Source organism: Gorilla gorilla, chromosome 1, assembly GCF_029281585.2.
Source record: "Gorilla gorilla gorilla isolate KB3781 chromosome 1, NHGRI_mGorGor1-v2.1_pri, whole genome shotgun sequence".
NCBI classification, from domain to species: domain Eukaryota; kingdom Metazoa; phylum Chordata; class Mammalia; order Primates; family Hominidae; genus Gorilla; species Gorilla gorilla.
Genome location: NC_073224.2, coordinates 209,413,966 through 209,436,211, shown reverse-complemented (window position 1 = coordinate 209,436,211; position 22,246 = coordinate 209,413,966). Strand labels below are relative to the sequence as shown.

General features: G+C 48.3%; 1 protein-coding gene across 1 annotated transcript in view; it reads right to left on the bottom strand.

Annotated features, from left to right (window-relative positions):
- Positions 1-6,013: 6,013 nt before the first annotated feature.
- The window catches only part of LOC129531557 (basic proline-rich protein-like), a gene marked incomplete at its 3' end in the record, with an annotated part of 155,003 nt that continues 138,770 nt past the window's right edge, over positions 6,014-22,246 (bottom strand). Inside the window, exons 13-14 of the mRNA XM_063709636.1 lie at positions 6,829-6,946; positions 6,014-6,092 (exon numbers count right to left, since the gene is read on the bottom strand). Of these exons, the coding sequence (XP_063565706.1) occupies positions 6,014-6,092; positions 6,829-6,946 (197 nt within the window). The remainder of the gene's footprint in view (positions 6,093-6,828; positions 6,947-22,246) is intronic.

The following is a 22,246-nucleotide window of genomic DNA, read 5'->3' as shown; positions in this document are numbered from 1 at the left end:
TCTCCACCAGGCCCAGGGAAAACGAGCCCCAGGGCCTGGAACCAACATATTAGTCAAGTGAGTTGCTAAAGTCTCACAGGGCATAACTTTGGGTCATTTCTGGTGCCCTTTCTTCTATCCCCAGCGTGGATGGAGCCCAGATGGTGTTTGTCTCCTGGCTCCCATGATGTCTCACCTCCAGGGCCAGGTACCTCTGAGACCACAAAGACAAAGGCCTATATACACAGCTATTACAAGTTACTCAGAAACTGGAGTCAGCCTGGGAAGTCACTTGGAACCTTTTAGGCCTAAAAACTGCTGTTTTCCCTTCTCTTCCCACATATAATCCTTCATTGTCCACATAGATATGGTCAATACATTCCTGCAAACCCCATGACACCAAGTGACGGCATGTTTGGATGCCAGAGGCAGAGGCACCGGAATGCCATTGGAAGGGCTCTGGCATGGAAGTCAGAACTGGGAGTCAGTCCCAGCTCCACCACAGGGCTTGGGCATGCCCCTTCTTCTCTTTGGGTCTTGGCATTTTCACAAGTGAATGAAAAGCATTTAACCAGATATCTCAGGTCTTTAAAACTCTATGAGTCTCTGAGGCAGTAATAGATAATAATAATAATAGTTAATGATAGTATTGTTGTTAATACTGACAGTACTATGATGACGATGATGATGGAGAGGATGCTGATGGGAAAGATGATGATGATGGAAAAGATGAGGAGGATGGTGATGATGAACAGGATAATGATGACGATAATGATGGAGAGGATGATGATGATGATAGTGGTGATGGAGAGAATGATGACAAGGATGGGGATAATGGTGATGATAATGATGGTGGAGAAGATGATGATAGAGAGGATGATGATGAAGGAGAGAATGATGATGAAGGAGAGAATGATGATGAACATGATGATGGAGATGATGATGGAAAGGATGATGATGGAGGTGATGATGACAGGGAGGATGATGACGATGATGATGGAAAAAATGATGATGATGAAGAAGATACTGATTATGGGGAAGATTATGATGATGGAGAGGATTATGATGGAGAAAATGATGTGATGGAGAGGATGATGATGATGATGGAGAACATGACGATGAAGAAGAAGATAATGATTACGGGGAAGATTATGATGAAGAGGATTACGATGATGGAGAGGATGATGATGAAGAAGATAATGGTTATGGGGAAGATTATGATGATGGGGAGGATTATGATGATGGAGAGGATTATGATGATGGAGAAGATGATGATGATGAAGAAGATAATGATTATAAAGATTATGATGATGGAGAAGATGATGATGGAGAAAATGAAGATGATGGAGAGGATGATGACACCAAGTGATGGTGGAGCATATACCTTGCTTGGTGCTGCCTTGGGTGCCTCACACACACCATCTCTCACAGCACAATAAATTATGCAAAAGAAGTTTTCTTAGTTTTATCTTCCATATGAGCAAACTGAGGCACAGCAATATCAAGTGTCCTGGAAGGTCACACCATTTCAACCACGAAGGCAATAGAGCTCCAGAGGCCGCATGCCTCCTTCATCCTGGGCTTGGAACTATCCTGACGCATTAAGAACCCCCAGCCCCTCAGTCCTCCTCCTCTACTTAAGTTGGGCAGAAAGTGAAAAGCTCACCATCAGTTTTCCTGAAACTCATCTTTTGCTCTGCAATTTGGCCTGCTAGCTGCTTGAGGCCCATTTTTCTCTTGGCCTCAGATGCCTTTTATGTCATATCCATTTTCACTCTATCACATTTAGTTAAACATCCAAACTATGGATTCAGATGGGTAACTCCTGATCCTGGGAGGCTCTCTTGGTACCTTCCTACAACTGCAGTTTGATGTCTGGGGTGGCCAGAACTGCAACAGGACCTGAGTCCATGTAGGGTTGGGCAACAGCCAGGAAAACCACACTGTCACTCCCTGAAGACCCCCAGCTCATAGATACTGAGGGCAGAAGAGGGCTGGGTGGACCCTGACTCCAGGCTGAGACAAGAGAAGTTCAGACACCAGCCCTGGTCACTCAGCACAAAACCTCAGAGATGGGATGAGGAATCTGCTCCTCCAACTCCATGACCAGCCCTGTCCCCCAATAGGCACTGAGTGTTTGGGGAGGTGTCTGATCATGTCTATGTTCTCTCTGCCTGAGCCTAGCCTCATGCAGCCTCCTCTGATCTGCAGCCAGCATAGCCTCTGCTCCCAAGACTGTGCCCAGCACAGCAGGGTGCTTAGTAAATATCCATATTTTAATACTATAGTCACCACGTTGTACAATAGATCTCTTGAACTTATTCCCCTTATATAACTGAAATTTTACATCCTTTGACCAACATCTCACCAACCCCCATATACATATTTTGTTTGTTTGTTATAGAGTTTCGCTCTTTTGTCTAGGCTGGAGCAAAGCAGCGCGATCTTGGCTCACTGCAACTTCTGCTCCCCGGGTTCAAGCCATTTCCCTGCCTCAGCCTCCAGAGTAGCTGGGATTACAGGCATGCACCACCATGCCTGGCTAATTTTGTATTTTTAGTAGAGACAGGGTTTCTCCATGTTAGCCAGGCTGGTCTCAAACTTCTGACCTCAGATGATCCACCTACCTCAGCCTCCCAAAGTGCTAAGATTTTAAGAATAATTAAGAATGAACAAGTCCTTCAATTAAAATGAAATTAATGTAATTGTCCTTTCAAAGATGACCCCCTGTCCTCTAAACAGGCAGCCCCAGATTCATAGCTGCCTGCTCTGGCATTTTCCCTTGGAAGTCTAAAACCCATCTTCAGCTTTCTTGTTTAAACCAGGGCTATTTCCTCCCTTGAACTGACTCTTCTCCCACCTTACCCAGCCCAGGGCACAGCTTCACCCCACCCCACACTGACCACAAGCCCTGGAGTCCCCTTGATCACTCCTGTCCTCTGCCGTCTGCATCTGATCCATCCTGCAGCTCTTTGAGATACTCCTTCCAAAATGCATCCCACTCCGGCCATGTCCCTTCATCTCTGCCCACTGCCCAGTCCAGGCCTCTCATCTGGCCTGCCCACAGCTACAGCCTCCCTGACATCCCCTGCCCCCATCCCTGCCTGGTTCACAGGTGGAATCATGTTGCTCCTCTGCTTAAAAGTCACCCATTGCCTCCAGCTAAACTTGGAATAAAACCCAAGCTTCTCACCCAGCCCTCACGGCCATGGGATCTGGCCTCACCTGCCTTTCAATCATTTGGCCCTACAGTTCCCTCTCCCAGGAGCTCCCTCCCCTGGCTCTTCAGAGGCTGGTTCCTTCTCAGCCTCAGCTGTCAATTTCAACATTGTCTCCTCCAAATCATCTTCCCTGAGCACTGTGCTAAGGTCACCCTTCCCCCTGCACAGGGGTGTCCCTTCCCACCCTCGCTTCACCCTTGTCACCTCTGCTCTGTGCTTCTGGGTAGCAGCCCTTATGGGCTACATCAAGGGGCTCCTCATCCTCTGGCTTCAAGGTGGGTTTGGTTAACAGGGAGCCCGAGCAGGAGATCAAGGAAGGAGGAGGAGAGGAAGGTTGGGGTGTTTATCCCCTGACAAGGTCCTGCCCTGGGAAGAGCTAAGGCTAGCTTTCCTCAGACTGCAGCTTTCAGCTCCTGTTATCATGTGGTCCCTCCCCACCCAGCCCTCTGGCAGGGCTCCTCCACCCAGCTTTCTCCATCTCCGGGTTCCAGTCATTGCTCCTCCCCGCACCCTCGCAAACCCAAGGGTGGTAATGGAGCCCTCTGTTGCCGGATGCCAGGAAACAACACCATCTCCAGGATTTCCTTATGCCCTGCCCATGCCTTCACCTTCTTGGTCTCTTTTTTACACTCTCCAAAAATTGCCTGACTTGACTGTGCCATCTCATCTGTCCCCTGCCACATCCCCAGCTGACACACTGCCCACCCTCCTCACTTCCGTCTCCTCACCCTGTCCAATTCCCCCACGGAACTTCTCACTTCCCAGCATGATTGCTTGTGTACTATCTGCATCCCCCACCAGAACACAAGCTCCATCTGAGACGGGGATTCATTGCATCATATGTCAGCGGAATAGAGAAAACACATGCTCACACCTCCTAACTCTGCTCAAACTCGCAGGGAAGCCCAGCCAATTCTGTGAAAGTTCATGGTGAAATCACATTGACTTTTAAATGCCTGCACACGGCATTTCCCAAACTGGGATCAGGCAACACTCATTTAGGAGGTGTTGGCAAGCAGTTGGCAACCTGATACCGACAGACCATATCCGCCGGGTTGTCCTCATTTCACCGAGCGCCTCTGACAATTTCATCTCCCGCTATCATGACCTCAAGTCTGTCCACTGGCCCCAGTCCGGACTGGGAAAGCCCTCATGCGCCAGCCCCTCTGAAGCCCAGGGAGTTCCAGCATGAGGCCTTTGCTCCATGGGCTTCATTTCACTGCTGTCTCCATACCCCTCAAAACCACGTGGGCCAAGGCAGAGCCAAGACTACATCAGCCATGGGTCAGGAGATCAAATCCTGGTCTCTGTTCTGTCACCAACTTACTATGTGACTTTGGGCAGGTTGAATTCCCACCCTGTGCCTCGGTTTCCCCAAATTCTCCTGCTGTTCCTGCTGCCTGGAATTACCTTCCCAGTGAGCAGGTTGGATCATACATTCTCCTAGCACGTCCCTGCACTGGTGGTGAGACATTGCTCAGAGAGATTAAACTGGCATAGTTCCTGTTGATGGTCATCTTTCTTTAGAAGGTGAAAAAGGAGAAAAAAATGTCAGCTTGGCTATGACACATAACCACTATGATCAGACAGCAAAAGACCCAAGCTCGTGCTGGTCTCTGCTGGCCTGACTGCCAGCATGATTTAGTTCCCAGGGTAACTAAACTCCTCCTTTCTGGATGAGATGAAGCCTTGAGACAATAAAAATGTGCCCCTCCTCCAATATGTGGGTGTTAGTACCAGCTAAGCCAGAGAGGAGGGATGAGGCCCCTTCTTGATGACACAGCCTTTTGAGAGATGGACCAACAAGAAGGTGCTGAACCTGATGATGGGGAGCTGTGGGAATGGGAGAGCCAGCATCAGCCTCATGTTGCCACTGTCATCATGGCGTAGCCTCTGCTGTCCTGAGAGCTCTCTGTGGAGCAACTCACCTGACTCTCACAACAGCACCATGAGGAACTCAGGGTCAACACCATCACCATTTCCAGGTGAGAACAAGGCTTCAGGGCTATATCTCTTGCCCAAAGCCACAAGCTTGTAAGTGGCTATAAAAAGACCATGACAGCACCAAGCCCCAGCCAAGAGCTTGTTCTGTGTTTGCTGATTGATGCACTGACACCCGGTGTGGTCCTTACTGTTCCCTTTGCATCAAGCAACCAAGGACAAGGGCCCAGCCACCATGAGTCAGAGTCTAGGTGGGGCCACTGGCATCACACCTGTCACCTGGCTCACATATGTCACCTGGCACCTCCTGCCACCTGGCCCAGATCATGAGGACCAGTGTTTCAGAGCTAGGGAATGGGGAGTGTTTGGGGAAGGACTGTGGGTGCCATTGCCTCCCCCTTCATCAAGAAGGCTGCTGTGAACTCCACTTTCATTCCCTTTTTTGATGGGTGTGAGGTTCACATAGCCACAGTCGTTCAGCCCTGTGGGTGGGTCAGGGCATATGGGATAAACTATTTTTCCTTGTCATGGGCCTGCCTACAGCAGCAGAATTGGATTCTAGATGATGTATGAAAAAGATACAGTCCAGGCGCGGTGGCTCATGCCTGTAACCTCAACACTTTGGGAGGCCAAGGTGGGTGGATCACTTGAGGCCAGGAGTTCAACCAGCCTGGGCAACATGGTGAAACCCCATCTGTACTACAAAATACAAGAATTAGCTGGGTGTGGTGGCAGGCGCCTGTAATCCCAACTACTTGGGTGGCCGAGGCAGGAGAATTGCTGGAACCCGGGAGGCGGAGGTTGCAGTGAGCCGAGATCGTGCTACTGCACTCCAGGCTGGGTGACAGGGTGAGAAGGGAAGGGGAGGGAGGGGAGGGGAAGGGAGGGGAGGGGAGGGGAGGGGAGGGGAGGGGAGGGGAGGGGAGGGGAGGGGGAGGGGGAGGGAAGGGAAGGGAGGAAGGAGGGAGGGAAGGAAGGAGGAAAGAAAGAAAGAGAGAAAGAGAGAAAGAAAGAAGGAAAGAAGAAAGAAAAGAAAGAAAAGAAAGAAAGAAAGAAAGAAAGAAAGAAAAGAAAGAAAGAAAGAAAGAAAGAAAGAAAGAAAGAAAGAAAAAGAGAAAAAGGAGAAGGTACTGGATGTGCAGAGGTGCCACTGCTGCAGCACTGAAGACAAGAGCAGCAAGTCAAACCAGGAGGAACAGTGGCTGGGGCAGCTCCTGGATTTCAAAGGAGGAGCCAGCATCCAGTTCCATGGGGCCTGAGCTGGGCCGAGTGCTCCCTCCAGGGCCGGGAGAGCATCTGGCCAAGGTCAGGGGCCAGTCACTGGTTGTGGACAAGTGGGGCCGCCTCCAGTGTCTGCCCCTCCAAGAGTTTCTGCCGTGGAAGTCTGTCGGTTTCCCCAGTGAATAATCAGGACACCATCAAGACAAGATCATGGGACACATGTGAGGAACAGAAGCTCAGTGTTCCTCCCCCACGTGCCCACATGAGCTAGCCCAGAGCTAATGCTGCTCTGCCCTAGACCAGCCAGGCCTGGGGTGAGCCGCTGGTGTGAGGGGCATCAGGAATGGGGGCCACTTATGCAGAGGGATTCTGAAGCCACATAGAAAGCTTATCCTGGGGGAAATAAAAAAAGGAAGTTAACCCATCATCTTACAACTGAGCCCCAAATTCTGCTGAAGAAGAAAGAGGAGGAGGAGGGAAAGAAAGAGTAGGAGGAAGGGGAGGAGGAGGATAAGAAAGAGGGGGAGAGAGAGGAAGAGAAGGAAGGGAAGGAGGAAGAGGAGGAAAGGGAGGAGGAGGAAGAGAAACAGAAGAGGAACAGAGGGAAGAAGAAGAGGAGGAGAAATTCTCTGATGTGTGCCCCATGATGGTTTATGAAGTGCTTTCTCTTTGAAACCCCATTTGGCCCCCAAAACCCTCTTTGAACCACGTGAGGCAGAATCCTAGGAGGAAACTGAGGCCCAGGGAGGTCCGCACAGTTAGTAGGAGGCACAGCTGGGACTGGAGCCCAGGCCTCCGGACCCCCAGTCGAAGGTTTATTCTCATGAAGCCACAAAGAGTCACAAAGCTCTTTCACAGCCATTTGCTAGCCCCACCCCAGAACAGAGGCCCATCTCCCTGAGTGGTACAGGAGGCATTCCCAGGGAGGGGGAGGAGAGAGGGAACTCCTGGGTCTGTGTGTCTGCGAGCCCCCGCCCAGCTTCCACACATAGCACAGGCCCTGGCAGGCTAGTGAGGGTGCAGGTGAATGAGCCTTAAATGGGAGTCTATCAGGAGCCTCGGGCATAGCACCAGGCAGAGGCAGGAGCCGAGAGGGGAGTCAGTGGACAGGAGCCACTGTGGCATCAGATTCAAGTGTGTCCATCAGTCCCAAACAGTATTAGAGACCTGCCAGAGCCAGCCACGTGTCCCCGCCCAGCTCGGGACATTTCAGGCTCCAGCAGTGACAATTGCTCTGTTTCTGTCAAGGTCCAGCTGTTTTAGTGGAGACTTTAAATAATCCCTCTGCTGCCAATAAATTTATGTCATGGTGTTCCAGCCACAGCCAGGCTCTTGTTTCATGAGTCATCCCTGGTCGGCTGGTTCAGAGGGAACCCCCGGCTGGTGCAATGAAGGAAGGACCCGGTCACCCTTCTGCCCCTTGTCGGGTGTCAGGAAAGGATCTCACACACCCACACTATGGCTCTAGGGCTCCACCTTCCAGAGTGACCAGTGATCAGCATTAACAGTAATCCTGCCTGGGGCCCCTCAGCTGGAATCCTGCCCGAATCCAAAGAGAGGACTTTTCCCTTGATTGTGTCCCTCTGAAGCTGAGAAAGGAGAGAGAGTCCATGACATCCTGGAGGACATGGTGGAGCCCAGGGCCTGGAGGCCACCATGCATCTGCAGGGTAGGGGTGGGGCAGATGGTCACAGGAAACATGGGCAGAGAGGGCTGGAAGCTGGAAAGTACAGGAATGGGGAAGCCAACCAGGTGGGCAGGGGTGGTCATCAGCCACAGAGCCCACCCAGAACAGAGGCCGAGCCCAGCCTAGGGTTGGGAGAGGGTCTCTAGGATCAGACTCCCTGGGTTCAAGTGATTCCCTGGGTTCAAGAGGTTCACTACCTCTACCACCGACTAGCTGTGTGACCTTGAGGAAGTCACTTAACCTCTCTGTGCCTCAGCCATATGAGAGTTAAATAAGATAAAATACATAAAGTGCTGAAAGCAATACCTGGCCATGGTGATCATTCATGAGGGCTGCTCTTGGGCAGGTTCCTCATGTTCACCCTCCCCCTGCCTGTCTGTTCTTCAAGGGGTAGTCATCCCTGATGCCGCAGAAAAGCATCCAAACTGAAGGGCACAGGGCTGGTGGAGATTTAGACAAAGGGAGCCTGAACTGGGCCATCCTATCCCAAAGGAATGATTCTCCAGGATGCCCTCCCAGCATCTGTAGACTGGTCAGGCAGCTACTGCGGGTGGGCCTGGGATTTGCCCAGGGAGCTGGGGGTTGCAGAGATCTGCCCCGGATCCCTGAAACCCGACCATGTGGGTGGCCTCTCCAGCCGTTTGTAACAACATTTCTCAACAAGCAACATCCCCATGAGGTAGGCAGGGTGCTTCCAGGTGAGGCAAGTGAGGCTCAGTGAGAGGAAGAGACTGTTCTCTCCAGCGCATCACTGGCAGTCAGATAAGAGCCCAGGACTCCAAGGCACACAAAATGGGTAGGTGCTTAATGCTGGAAAGCTTGGTGACCCCTTGGCCACTTGTGAGGTCTATTTTTGAAGCTGCTGAAAGGGCACCTCCTCTCCTACCTGCCATTTGCAGCCCAGCTCTCAATGAACTTCAGAAAATGAGATGAGAGGAGAAAGGGACAAGGATCCCCACATCCCCAGTCACAGCAGCGCTTACAAATGGCTGCCCATTGTGAGCCCAGGCGGCCCTTCACACCGCCAAGGTGAGACAGTGTCTTTACATCCTAAACATGGCCATGACACAGGCGTCCTGCCGGGAATAAATCCTGCCCACATTTCCCTGTCCTCAGGCACCTCTGGGCCCCAGCGGTGACAACTGCTCTGTTTCATCAAGGTCCAGCTATTTTAATGGGTACTTTAAATAACTCCCTCTGCTGCCAAGGAATTTGTGTCCTGCTGAAATGTGTGCTATTGAATAGATGACCAAGAGAGGTTCAGGGCCTGGCTGTTGTTGGACAATGAGCACAAAGCTCCCTCCCTGTCCTTCATCTTCCAGGAAGCCAGTTTCCAGTGACTCAGCAGATCCACCACGGAGTGCCAGGCCATGTGCAGGGCTCTGGGCTCAGAGAGAAAGATTGTTCATGTGCCTGTGACCATGAGAAGGTCATAGTCAGATGGCGGAGGCAGACCTGCCAGCAACACACACCACCCACCTGCAAAGCGCCAGATGAGAGGTCACAGCAATGGCTGCCATTCCATGACCACCTGCTATCAACAGCGCTACTCAGTTAGGGCCTACTGTGTGCCAGCCTGGGACCAGGAGAGTCACAGGTGTTGTCATTAGCTCTCACAACAACCTTCCTTGTTGGAATGTAATTTATTCTGAACAGCTTTATTGATGTATAATTTGCGTACAGTAAACGATGCATATTTAAAGTATAAAATTGCATACCTTTGACATGTAAACACCCATGAAATCATCATAATCAAGATAATGAGTTCCCTCACACCCCTTAGCAATCTCTCTCTTTTGCTCCCTGTCCCCATTCCCAATCACTGATCTGCTGTGACTATAAATTAGTTTGTATTTTCAAGAGTTTTATATAAATGAAATATTTCAGTATGTCTGGCTTCTTTCACTCACAATAATTATTTTGAGAATCATTCCTGATACAGCACATGTGAACAGTCCATCAACAGTCCATTCCTTTTTGTAGATGAGTAGTATCCCATTGTATGGAGATCCCACAATTATTTGTATCCATTGTTTGATGAACACGTGAACTGTGTCCAGGTTGTGGCTCTTACAAATAGAGCAGCTATGAAAGAATGTTCATTCAGGTATAAGTCTTTGTGTGGACAAACGCTGACATTTGTCTTGGATAAATTCCTCAGAGTGGAATTACTATACCATCTGATAAGTGTATTTTCAACTTTTTAAGAAACTGCCAAACTGTTTTCCAAAATGGTTGTATTATTTTATATCATCACCAAGAGTGCCAGAGAGCTCCATTTCCTCCACATCCTTGCCAGCACATGATATGTTCAGTCTTCATAATTTTAGCCATTCTAATAAATATGTAGTAACATCTCACTGTAGTGTTAACTTTTGATTCCCTAATAACCAAAGGGTCAGAGCATCTTTTCATTTGTTTGTCACCTGTATATCTTCTGTGATAAAGTGTCTGTTCAGGTCTTTTGCTATTTTTTGTTGGGTTTTTTACTGAGTTTTGAGAATTCTTTGTATATTCTGGATAAAAGTCCTTTACTAAATATATGCCTTGCAAATATCTTCCCCTAGGTTGTGTCTTCTCTTTTCATTCTCCTATCGGAGTCTTTTAAAGAGCAACGGTTTTTTTCTTTTGATGATGTCCAACTTATCATTTTGTTCTTTTATGGATCATACTTTTTATGCCACATTGAAGCAATCTTGATCTAAAATAAGGCTGTAAAATTTTTTCTATGTTGTCTTCAAGTTGCTTTGTAGTTTTAAGTTTTACATTTAGATCTATCATACATTTCCAGTCAATTTTTGTATATGGTACAAGGTAGGGATCAAAGTTTCCTTTTTGTTTGTTTGCTTTGTTTTATGACTATCCAGTTGTTCCTCCACCATTTGTTGAGGAGACTATCCTTACTTTCCTGAATTGCCTTCATGCTGTGGTCAAAAATCACTTGCAAATCTTTACATAAGTTTATTTCTAGACCCTCTACTGTTTCACTGATCTATTTATCTTCATGCCAATATCTCCTGCTTTGATTGCTGTAACTTTATAAGTCAAAATTGGGGACTGAATCTGTACTTCTTTTTTTGTTCGTTTTGGCTTGTTTTTAAGACAGGGTCTCACTCTGTTGCCCAGGCTGGAGTACAGTGGCATAAACAAGGCTCACTGCAGCCCTGAATTCCTGGGCTCATGTGATCCTCCCACCTCAGCTTCCAGAGTAGCTGGGACTGCAAGCACGTGCCACCACGCCCAGCTAATTTTTTTTATTTTTGTTTTTTGGAGAGACAGGTTCTCACTATGTTGCTCAGGGTGGTCTCAAATCCCTGGGTTCAAGCGATCCTCTCACCTTGGCCTCCCAAATTGCTGGGATTACAGACATGAGCCACCATGCCTGAACCTTAACCTGTACTTCTTTTACAAAGTTGCTTTGGCTTTTATAGGTCCTTTGAATTTCCATGTGCATTTAGAATCTGCTTCTCAATTTCTACAAAAAAAAAATTATATATCTATAATATATATAAAAAACATATATTATATCTATAATATATATAAAAAACATATATTATATCTATAATATATAAAAAAATTATATATTATATATAAAAACATATATTATATATAATATATAAATACATATAATATATAGTATATAAAAACACATATATTATATATAATATATAAATACATATATTATATGCATAATATCTATAAATACATATATTATATATTATATATAAAAATACATTTCATATGTATATGCTTGGTCTGGTGGCTCACGCCTGTAATCCCAGCACTAGGCAGATCGCTTGAGGTCAAGAGTTCGAGACCAGCCTGGCCAACATAGAGAAACCCCATCTCTACTAAAAATACAAAAATTAGCCAGGCGTGGTGGCATGCACCTGTAATCCCCCCAGCTACTCGGGAGGCTGAGGCAGGACAATCGCTTGAACCTGGGAGGCAGAGGTTGCAGTGAGCCGAGATCGTGCCACTACACTCCAGCCTGGGTGACAGAGTAAAACTCTGTCTCAAAAGAATAAAAATGAAAATATGTTTAAGCCTAGTGGGATTTTGACTAGGGTTTGCAATAAAGGGACAGACTCCATATTTGATATTGACCCCTGACAGCTTTCAAGTCTCCCAGTCTTTCCCCTGTGCCTCACACCTGGGCAACCTGATAAGAAAACCCATATCCTTCCTCTGTTCCTACACCTGCAGAAAGTTCAAATCACTCAAGCCCTGGCCCACGCATGGGCACTAACCACCCCACATCCCAGCTCCGCTCTCTAGTAACAGTGAACACTCAAAGCTGCCACCACCACCCTTGCTTCTGCTTCCCTCCAAACCAAACCCCCTTGCCGATCCTTTTCCTGTTTACCATGTCACTAATAAGGATTATTTCACATCCATTACGCCTGTGCACCACTTGTTCCAACATCTGTAAATTCCTGGGGACAGGGGTGTCCAGCATCCAGTATAGGATGCTAAAAGCCTAAATACAATAGGATTTTATTGAATCTATAGATTAATTTGAGGACAATAGGTATCTTAACAATATGGAGTCTTCTGATCCATAAAACCCAGTATTTTTATTCATTTGTTTAGGTCCTCTTCAGCTTCCATCAGCAACATTTAGCAGTTTTAAGTGTACAAGTCTTTTCCACCTTTTGTCAGCTTTATTCTTAAATGTTTTATATCGTTATGTTATTGAAACATAACGATATAAAACATCTGTCCAATATAAAAAAGATGGACAACTGATTTTTGATTAAAGCATGAGGCAATTCATGGAAGTTAAAGATAGTCTTCTCAACAAATGGCAAAGGAACAATTGGATAGGAACAATTGGATAACATATGTTATGTTGTGGTATTTTTAAATTTTTAATTTCCACTTCTTTCTTACTGGTATATGGAAATACATTTGATTTCTGTAAGATGATCTTATATCCTGCAACCTTATTAAACTGACTACTTAGCTATCATAGATTTCCTGTACATTCCATCAGATTTTCTGTAACACATAGAGAATCATTTTATCTGTGAATAAAAACAGTTTACCTCCTTTTCCCATCTGAACACTGTTTGCTTATTTTTCTTGCTCCCATTGGATTGGCTAAATCTCCAGTGCAATGTTGAATAGAGGTTGCAAGAGCAGATATTTGTGTTTTGTTCCTGATCTTAGAGGGAAGACACTAAGTCTTTCACCACTAAATATGACACTAGTTGTAGGTTATTTGTAGATGCCCTCTATCAGGTGAGAAAATATCTTTCTATCTTACTTTGCATAGAGTTTTTATGAAAAATTGATGTTGGATTTTGTCAAATGCTTTTTCTAAATCTATTATATGGTTTTTCTTTTTTAACTTGTTAATATGGTGAATTGCATTGAAAATCGATTAATTTTCAGATGTTAAACCCACCATGCATTACTTATATACACCTTAATTGGTCATAATGATATTATATCATTTTTATATACTTTTAAATTCAATTTGTTAAGATTTTATTTAGAAACTTTACATTTGTGTTTATGATAGATATTGGCCTGTAGCTTGCTTTATTAGTAAAATATTTTTCTGGTTTTGGGATCACAGTAATGCTGGCATCATGCAATTAGTTAGGAAGTACTTCCTCTTTTCCATTGCCAAAAACATTCGTTTAAAATTGGTATTTTTTTTTCTTAAGTGTTTGGTAGAATTCACCGGTGAAGCCATCTGGGCCTGGAGTTCTCTCTGTGAGAGGTTTTTAGCTACCACTTCAATATTTAAAAATAAATATAGGGCTATTCAGGTTATCTATTTCTTCAGGAGTGAGCTTTAGTAGTTTGTGTCTTTCAGGGAATTCATCTATTTCATCTAAGTTATTGAATTTAATGCCTTCAAGTTGTTCATAATATTCCCTTAATTATACTTTTAACACCTATGAATACTATGATAGTTTTAACATCTGTGAATCTCTCTCATTCCTGATGTTGATCATTTTTGTCTTCTTTCTGTTTTCCTAACCAGTCTGACTAGGCATTTATTAATTTTATTGCCTCAAAAACCCAGCTCTTGGTTTCATTTATTTTCTCCATTCCTTTTTTGTTCTTATTTAATCATTTTTAAATTTTAACCTATTTGTGTCTTTATATTTGAAGTGTACTGGTCTTGAGAAGCTGCTGATTTTGCCTTTCAGCATCTATCCTCCTTCTTCTGATTTTCCATCAGGACTTCCCCACCTCCCTCAGTCTTCGTCTATGTGGTTTGACCAAGGTTTAGCACACACCCAGCTGCGGTGTGAGCATGTGAGCCAGTCCTGACCAATCAACGACTTCCATCCCCCTAGAAACAGTGTTACGCTCAGAGATGGGCACATGGCCCAGATGGGTCCTCAAGTTAGCCCTTGATTTCTTTATGTAAGTGAGTAAGAGGCCACTGCTTTTCTTCAGGGCTGCTAAAGTGGCAAGGATGAGCATGAGTTGCTGGTGACCATCTAGGGAAGAGGCTGTCAGTGAAAGAAGCCAACACAGACAAATACAGCAAGAAAAGGTGGAGAAAGTGAGACATAGAGAGGAAGCATGCACATGTCCTAGTCACATTGACTGTGAGACCCACAAAGACAGAGACCCTCTCTGTTTTGCTCCCTGCTACGTGCCCAGTGCCAAAACACTGCCTGCACAAACCCACTGCCTGACCCCAGAGCAAGGGAAGGCTAAAGCCAGCAGCCCCCCGAGACTTCCCAGTTCCGTGAGCCAATCTGTTCCCCCTTCTGTTGCAGCCATTTTGGGTTGTGTTTCTGACACCTACAGCTCAAAGGTCCTAATCCTGCTCTCTAGCCACCACCAGGGGAAGCACAGTGCCTGGTGCATACAGGAGCTAGGTAAACATTTGTGAAAAATAAAATAAATGAACCCCAAAACCCCTACCTCTCCAGGCCTCTCAGCACTCTTCCCCTTTCTCAGGAGCCGTCATGCTACAAATAACCTAACTGGGACCGCAAAGCAGAGACCAGCAGAAACCAACAAACGAGCAAACACCTGCTTCCCCAAAGCAGCAGCACCTGCTCCTTGGGCCCTTGGAAGAGAATGGCTAGGCTCAGGGAAGCAGTCAGTATTTCTGTGTGGGAGCAGCACCATGGGGAGAAATGAGCTTAAGGCTATTCATCTGGGACTAGACATGACTCTCTTGGGCTACAGGATACTGCAATAAAAGGATAATCACATTAACTCTATGCATGTCCCCAACACTTTACAATGTACAGACAATGAGTCCAACAGAGAAGACTGGACTTCGGAGCTCACCAGGCCTGCACTGAAATCCCATCTGAAATCTGCCACTGACCAGCCGTGACCTGGGGCACTATCCCCATGTTACAGAGGAAACAGAGGATACTCAAGGTGATGTGACCTTCCCAAGATGACTCATGATTTAGAAGAATGGACTCTGACTCCCAGGCCAGTGCTCCATCCACTGCATCCTGGGCTTTCGGGGGAGCAGAGGTCCCAGAATCCCCCACATCCTGCCAGGGAGCCAGCCTCCTGAATATGTGTCATCAGGTGGGTCCCAGGATACTCAGAAGGGTGGGAACTCTGCCGAGGACACTGAGGGCAAGTGTCCCAGGAGGGGAGCTGAGCCAGAGCATCATCCCTCACATTCCCACTGGCCACTGTGCTTTAACAAAACCATACTTTCATTTCCATCCCCATAGAATGCATGCACACATGCGTGAATGAATAAACTCAAATACATCATTCTGCCTGGAGGAAATGGAGTCCCTGAGAAGTCAAGTGATTTGCCCAAGGTCACACAGCCTGGGATGGCAGAGGAGGCCCAAACCCAAGCTTCTGCCACTAAGGCCCATTCTCCTCCCCACCCCCATACTGCCCCACAGAGCAAGCGGACAGAGTTTGGAAAGGAAGAGGCCAGCGTGGGCTGGAGGCATCAGGGAGGGCTTCCTGGAGGAGGGAGAGCCCAATCTGGGCCCTGAAGGACACACTGGAGAGGAAGAGCATGCAGGGAGGGAGGCACAGCCTGCAGTTTGCTGCTCCCAAATCTTTAGGACTCTGGATTTCTCCACAAAGAGGGTCAAGGTCTTCCTGGATCTCCCCAAGACCCTCTCCCCAGAACAGGTGGAGCTGCATCCAGGCAGGATGGGAGGGAGGCAGCTCCCAGGTAGAGGTGGTGGGTTGGGTAGAGCAGGAGCTACTGGGAACTTCCTGTTCACTTGGTTTCCGGACCAGGTGCACCTGAATGGGAGCAGCGCCTTTGCCCATCTGCTGTGAGGGGGGACCATGGTCTCACAAGTGCTTCTGATGAGGCCATTAGACCACATTCCATCAGCCAGTCAGCCCCACCAGCCACACAGACAATTGCAGCAAAGCACCTCATCAGCTGAGAACTGCACAGCCAAAAGGCCTTGTGATTTCCCTTGCAAATTCCCCCATGCCAGCAGTGTTCTTCAGAGGTAAGAATCCCCCCGTTATGTCCTTAGTTGGGAACATTAGACCCTTTCTCTTTCTTGCTCTGCCCCTGGAGCCCATTTCTCCGTGATGAGCCTGCAGAAGCAAAACAACATCACCTGGACATGAAAATACACATCAGCTCAGCTGCCCAGGGGTATTCTTGATGTGTGGATGGGGCCCCCTAAGCTGGGGCTAGTTGGGCAGCCTGATGCCTGTGTGGGTGGAAAGCTCATCGATTCTCTGCACAGATCAGCTTTCCAGAGGTAGGCCCAGGAAGCTGAGCCAGCGATTCTTTAAAATCTCAAATCTCCTTTCCACCATGCACACCCTCCCTTCTCTCCCATAGACGGATGTTTATTGATGCCTACTAGATGCAGACCCTGAGGTGGGCACTGGACTGTGTGGGTGATGGGGATGGTTGAGGCAGATTCCAGCCCTTGGGGGAAGCCTGTCTTGGGAGAGAAGCACATGAATCAGAGAAAACCCTGCAGGGACAGCATCCGCTTATTTATTGACACTTTTGTTGAGCACCTACGGTGGGACAGCCACTGTGTTAGGGAAATTAAGCAAAACCATCCTGGTCCCTGCCTGATAAGGCTCACAGTCTAGAGGGAGAGACAGACACTAATCGATAAGTCACACAAAGAAGTGTGAGCTTACACATGCAGTGAAGAAGTGGGGAGATTTGAGGGAGACCAAGGAAACCTTACCTGAGGACTGGAATGGCTGAACTGGGATCTGAAAGGAGAATAGGAGTTGGCAAGTGAGGGTGGGGAAGGGAGAGGGTTTCAGCCAGGGAACAGCATGTGCAGAGGCCCTGTCATGATGGCCAGCTGTCAGCAACCATGAAGAACTCCAAGGCCTGTGTGGTTGGAGGGCAGGGGGTCGGTAGGGGCTGTGAAACGAGGCTGGGGGTGGAGAGGTGAGGGCCAGACATCTAAGGGGCCTCAGATGCCACCTTAGGGATTTGGATCTTTGTCCCAAGAATAGCAACATCCCATTCAAGAGTTTTCAGTGGGGCCAAAGGACAGGGAGAGGATTGATGGGACAATAGTTGTGTTTCCAGAAAAATCCTGAGGTCACGATGAGATGCATTGTGATGGAGGAAAGTGGGGGGACAGTGAAGTCTGAAGGAAGGAGTGACCAGCCTGGCTTAGAGGGAGACACATGGCTTCCAGAGGAGGAGATGGGAACAATGAGCATCCACATCTGTGTGGTCTTCATTCAGCCATTCGATTCCTACCTGCAGCAGACCTCCTGCCATGCTCCAGGCCTTATGCTCGGTGCACGAGGTACTGTGAAAAGGAGATCAGAGGTCTCTCTTGTCTGGTGCAAAGAAAAGACAGGTCTCAGGTCTCAGCCAGGAATGTTTCCACATGAGCATCAAAGCTCCTTCATGCCAGTCAAAGGGGTCTGAGGAAAGGACATGAGTGGCATTGTAGGTGTGAGGTGGGGCCAGGCCTTACAGTCTCATGTCCCTCCCACTCATGTGATCATTGCTGACACATGGTCCCTCTTGGCCACCCACAAGCGGTGCCCTTTCAGCTGGCCCCCAAGTCCTCCTATTCTGAGTCCCATGTTTGCACATCGGGAGCAGGAAGCTGAGTAGGCTCGGCTCAGGTGGTAGCAGCTGTAGAAGGAGGCTCCTGGCTCAGCAAAGCTGACATCCTCGTCCCCATCCTGAAGCTCAAAGAAGGGAAGATACTTTCCCAAGGTCACACAGCCACTAAGCAGCAGCACCACCATGCCAGACTGGTGAAGACGTGAGGAGGAGTCATTGTGCACAGAGGGCATTACCCACCCAGACAAGATTGAAAACCTAACTTAGGAGTATGCTCCTGTAACAACAGGTGAGTCTTGGCCAATCCCAGAAGCCATACTTCAACCATTCATACACTGCTGAGTATACAAACCGTATTCAAACAGGGCACATGCCAAGCTACAACCAATCCAGCTGTTTCTGTTACTTCTGATTTCTGTACTTCACTTGCCTTTTTTGGTCTATAAATTTGTTCTGACCACAAGGCATCCCCGGAGTCTCTCTGAATCTGCTGTGATTCTTGGGGCTGCCCAATTCCTGAATCATTCATTGTCCAATTCAACTCCTTTAAATTTAATTCAGCTGAAGTTTTTCTTTTAACACAACCAATAGCATTTACTGAACTTACAATGCTGCAGCTGCACGACCTTCTGATTTGGGCTGGGCTTGCTCGTGCAACTGTGGTCAGCCCAGGGGTCAGCTGTGGGTTGGCTGTGCTGGTCATGGCAAAGACAGAGGGGCAGAGTCAGCTCAGCTCCACAGGGTCTTTCAGCCTCCAGCAGGCTGGCCCAGGCTTGTTCTGGAGGTCACAGGGATTCAAGAGAGTCAGTGAAAGTGTTCAAGGCCTCTGGAGGCCTAGGCTGCTGCTTCTACCCCACTCTATCGTCCAGAATAAATCACAAGGCCAAATTCAAGAGGTAGGGACAGAGATTCCACTTCTTAATAGGAAGTGAGCTGAAGACTCATATTGCAAGAGATGTGAACACAGGGAGGCATGGAGACTCAAAGTTCTTTAGCAAGCAAACTATCACAAGGTAGGTATTTTTATAACATCCCACTGAGGCCCAGAGAGGTTCAGTGACTTGCTCAAAGTCACACAGCTACCAAGGGGCAATGGTGAGGTATGGGCCCAGGGCTGTGCCCTTCTCTACAACTCTGCTGCCTCTTAAAAGCTGTGAGCAAATCAAGGACAGAGAAGCCCAAGGCCTTGGGCTTCAGGGATGGAGCATATCTACTACACACCAGACCTTATGCTGGATGCAAGGGGTACAGTGAAGACTAAGAATGGCTGAGTTACTGTCCTTGTGGAGAGCTATATTCCAATGGGGCAGAGAGAGCACACAATTCCCTGGTGGGCACCAGGCCCAGCTCTGCTGCCAAGTGGAGGGTCTGGATTAGATTCAGTCATTCATTCATTCACCCATCCGTTCAATCAGTATGACCTTGGAAATGCATCCCTTTGACATGCTCTGCCCTGGCATTTGTCTGTTAAGCTCAGAAGTCTTCTGCTCTAGGAAGCCCCCGTGATCCTTAGGGCCAGTTGCTCTAGACATTTTGCTTTCACAGGCCCGTGGAAGTGTCCTTGGATTGTTAATTTCTGCATTGTCCCCTCACCCACCTCCACCCTCAGGGTCCCATGACGGAGCCAAACCCTCAAGAGCAGGCAGGCATCACATCTTTATCTCCATCTTCTGTCACCTTTCCTGGGCAGGAAGCTCTAGGAGGCTCCCTGGGCCTAGGACATTGAGGACTCATAGCAGAAGCTCACGAGTTGTGGATAGAAGGAAAAAGGGAAGGGGGGTGGTGTGGGGACTAAGTGGCCTTGCTTCTGATGCAAATTAGAACTGGAGGCAGAGAAGAAAATTGGCGATTAATAGGTTGTGGGAGTGAGGGCATTCAGAAAAGATTCAATATTAAAAATGGTCACACGGTGACCTATGACATTTTACTTAATCAGAAGCAAATTACTCTGCACCCTGGAGCTTTTTAGTGCAGAACATTTCTTATATGGCCCTTTCATGCTGAGCTGGACACGCTCCAGATGGCAGAAGGCAGGGAGAATCCCAGCATCTCAGCCCAGGGACCAGCAGAGGCTCTATGTGAGCTGCTGTGAGCATCCTCCGCTCCTCACCAGCCGTGGGAACCAGAAACAGGAGCCGCTCAGCCTCTCCCGCCTGGAAACTCCCTCTCCCTCCCCTATCGGGGCCACCTCTGAGAATTCAGATTAGGCCCCACCCTCTTCCAGGAAGCCTCCTGGATGGCCCCACCTGCTAGGTAGGGGCTCCCAGTGCCCACTGTGAACGTTGACTGCCCAGTGTGGAGTCAGACTGGCTAGATCCTGTGTTCTAGTCCCTCATGGCTCAGGGGGTGTTGCTGGCCCATGGGCATCATCTGGAGACTTGTCAGAAATGCAGAATGCCAGGCCCCACCCCAGACCAGAATCTGAATCTGCACCTTAATGAGTTTCCTGGGTGATCTATGACCCTGTCCTTGGCCACATCCCTGATGACTGGCACCCCCCGGCCCCTGGAGTTCAGGGAATTCACTCTTTCCTCAGAGTTTGCTGCAAAGACTGACCCATTCATCACAGTGGTGAAGAGCCCTGTGCTTGCCACTTAGACTGGGTGAGGATCCTGGGTTTGCCCTCTCTAGCCTGTGACCTTGGCAAAGGTCCCCTCTGACCTGTTTTCTGTACCCGGAGCTTTTTAAATTTTCTCTTGCCTCCAGGCCTCTGAAGTATTGCTCCCTCTGCCCGCAACCCCCTTTCTACTTTCCTCACCTGGCTAATGCCTATGCCTCCTCAATATCAGTCTCACACTCCCTGGGGAAACCTCTGCAATCCCCCAGCCCGGGTTTGGTCCTGGCCTCCTGTGTGACCCTCTGGTCATAAGAGGCTCCTCCCGCTTTAGCCTCTAAGTGCAGGTTCTGAGAGCATTGGGGTCACTGCTGCATTCCCATGCCTAGTACAGAGTCCAGGGCACAGAGATGCCCAGCAGAGGGTGAACAGGTGCAGGAGAGAGTGAGTGACCCCTCTCCAGCACAGTCTGTCTCCTCCCTCACAGAGTGGCTGTGATGATGCTCAGAAGGATTCCAGGTAAAGGGTCCTGAACACAGAAGGCTCTCAGCAGGTATTGCTCCCACCCCTACTTCTCCAACAGGAGGAAATGATGGGAAAGAAATCAACTCCGGCTTGAGTGAACTGCGCCCAGCTGCAGAACCTGAAGGTGGTACAAGTTGGTCTGTATGGGATCAGTGGGACCTCAAGTAAATAGTGTCAGGCTGTCCTGCAGCCTGAACACCAACAGCCTGAGGAGGTGGGGAATGGTGCCGCCTCTCTCTGCAGAGACACCTCCAGGGAGCTATGAAAACTCACTTGTCAGGCAGTGTGCACTTGTCAACAAGCAGCAGTAGATGCATTTGTAACATTTTTGCCTCAGACTCTCAATATTTATCTCAATAAACATAAGTCTGGTGTTTTTTTTTTCTTTCCCCATCCCCCTGCTATAAAATGCTTAGAGTCAACAGTGCATGATGAAGGGTTGATATGCAGGGTTTTTAGAGGATTCATTTTTAGGGAATTTCACCGAGTTCCATCAGCCGTACTCCCCTTCCAGCAGAGCCCAGCAGATCAGGAGGCAAGCTGGAGTGGGGGAGCTGAAAGAAGGGAGGTGGGGGCAGCTCTGGCAAGGAGCTGTCCACTGGGTAGGCTTGTTTGGATCTTGGAGCTCTGGCAGGGCCAAAGGGAAGGGCCCAAACAGACTGTGACCCCCTTTAGATCTCATTCTGGGACCCTAGAATTCCATGCCCAAGTGACCCTGAGCTGCCTCCAGGAGCCTGCCTGTCCATCTTGCCAGGGTCTAGGTTGCAAAGGAGACCTGAGGGTAAACACTGTTCCCAGAGCCCACACCCCAGGCCCAGGTGCAGCTGAAGGTCCACACCCAGCCAGACTGCTCACAGCCTGCCTTCTCCATGTCCATCTGGAGCTTCTGGCTTGTGCTGAGGGGGTGGTTATATATGGGATAGTCTTTGGAGCTGCCAGGTGGGGCTGGGGCTGGGCTGAGGAGCCAGAGATCCTAGCTGAAGATCCTCACACAGGCAGCAGCATGCCCTGTAAATGCTGTCATTTTCCAGGTGGGCCCTGAGGACAGGAAAAGGTCAGGGACATGTGGTCCTGCTCTGTGCTGGAAGTCCTCTTGTGCAAGCATGGAACCAAGACGGCTGTTG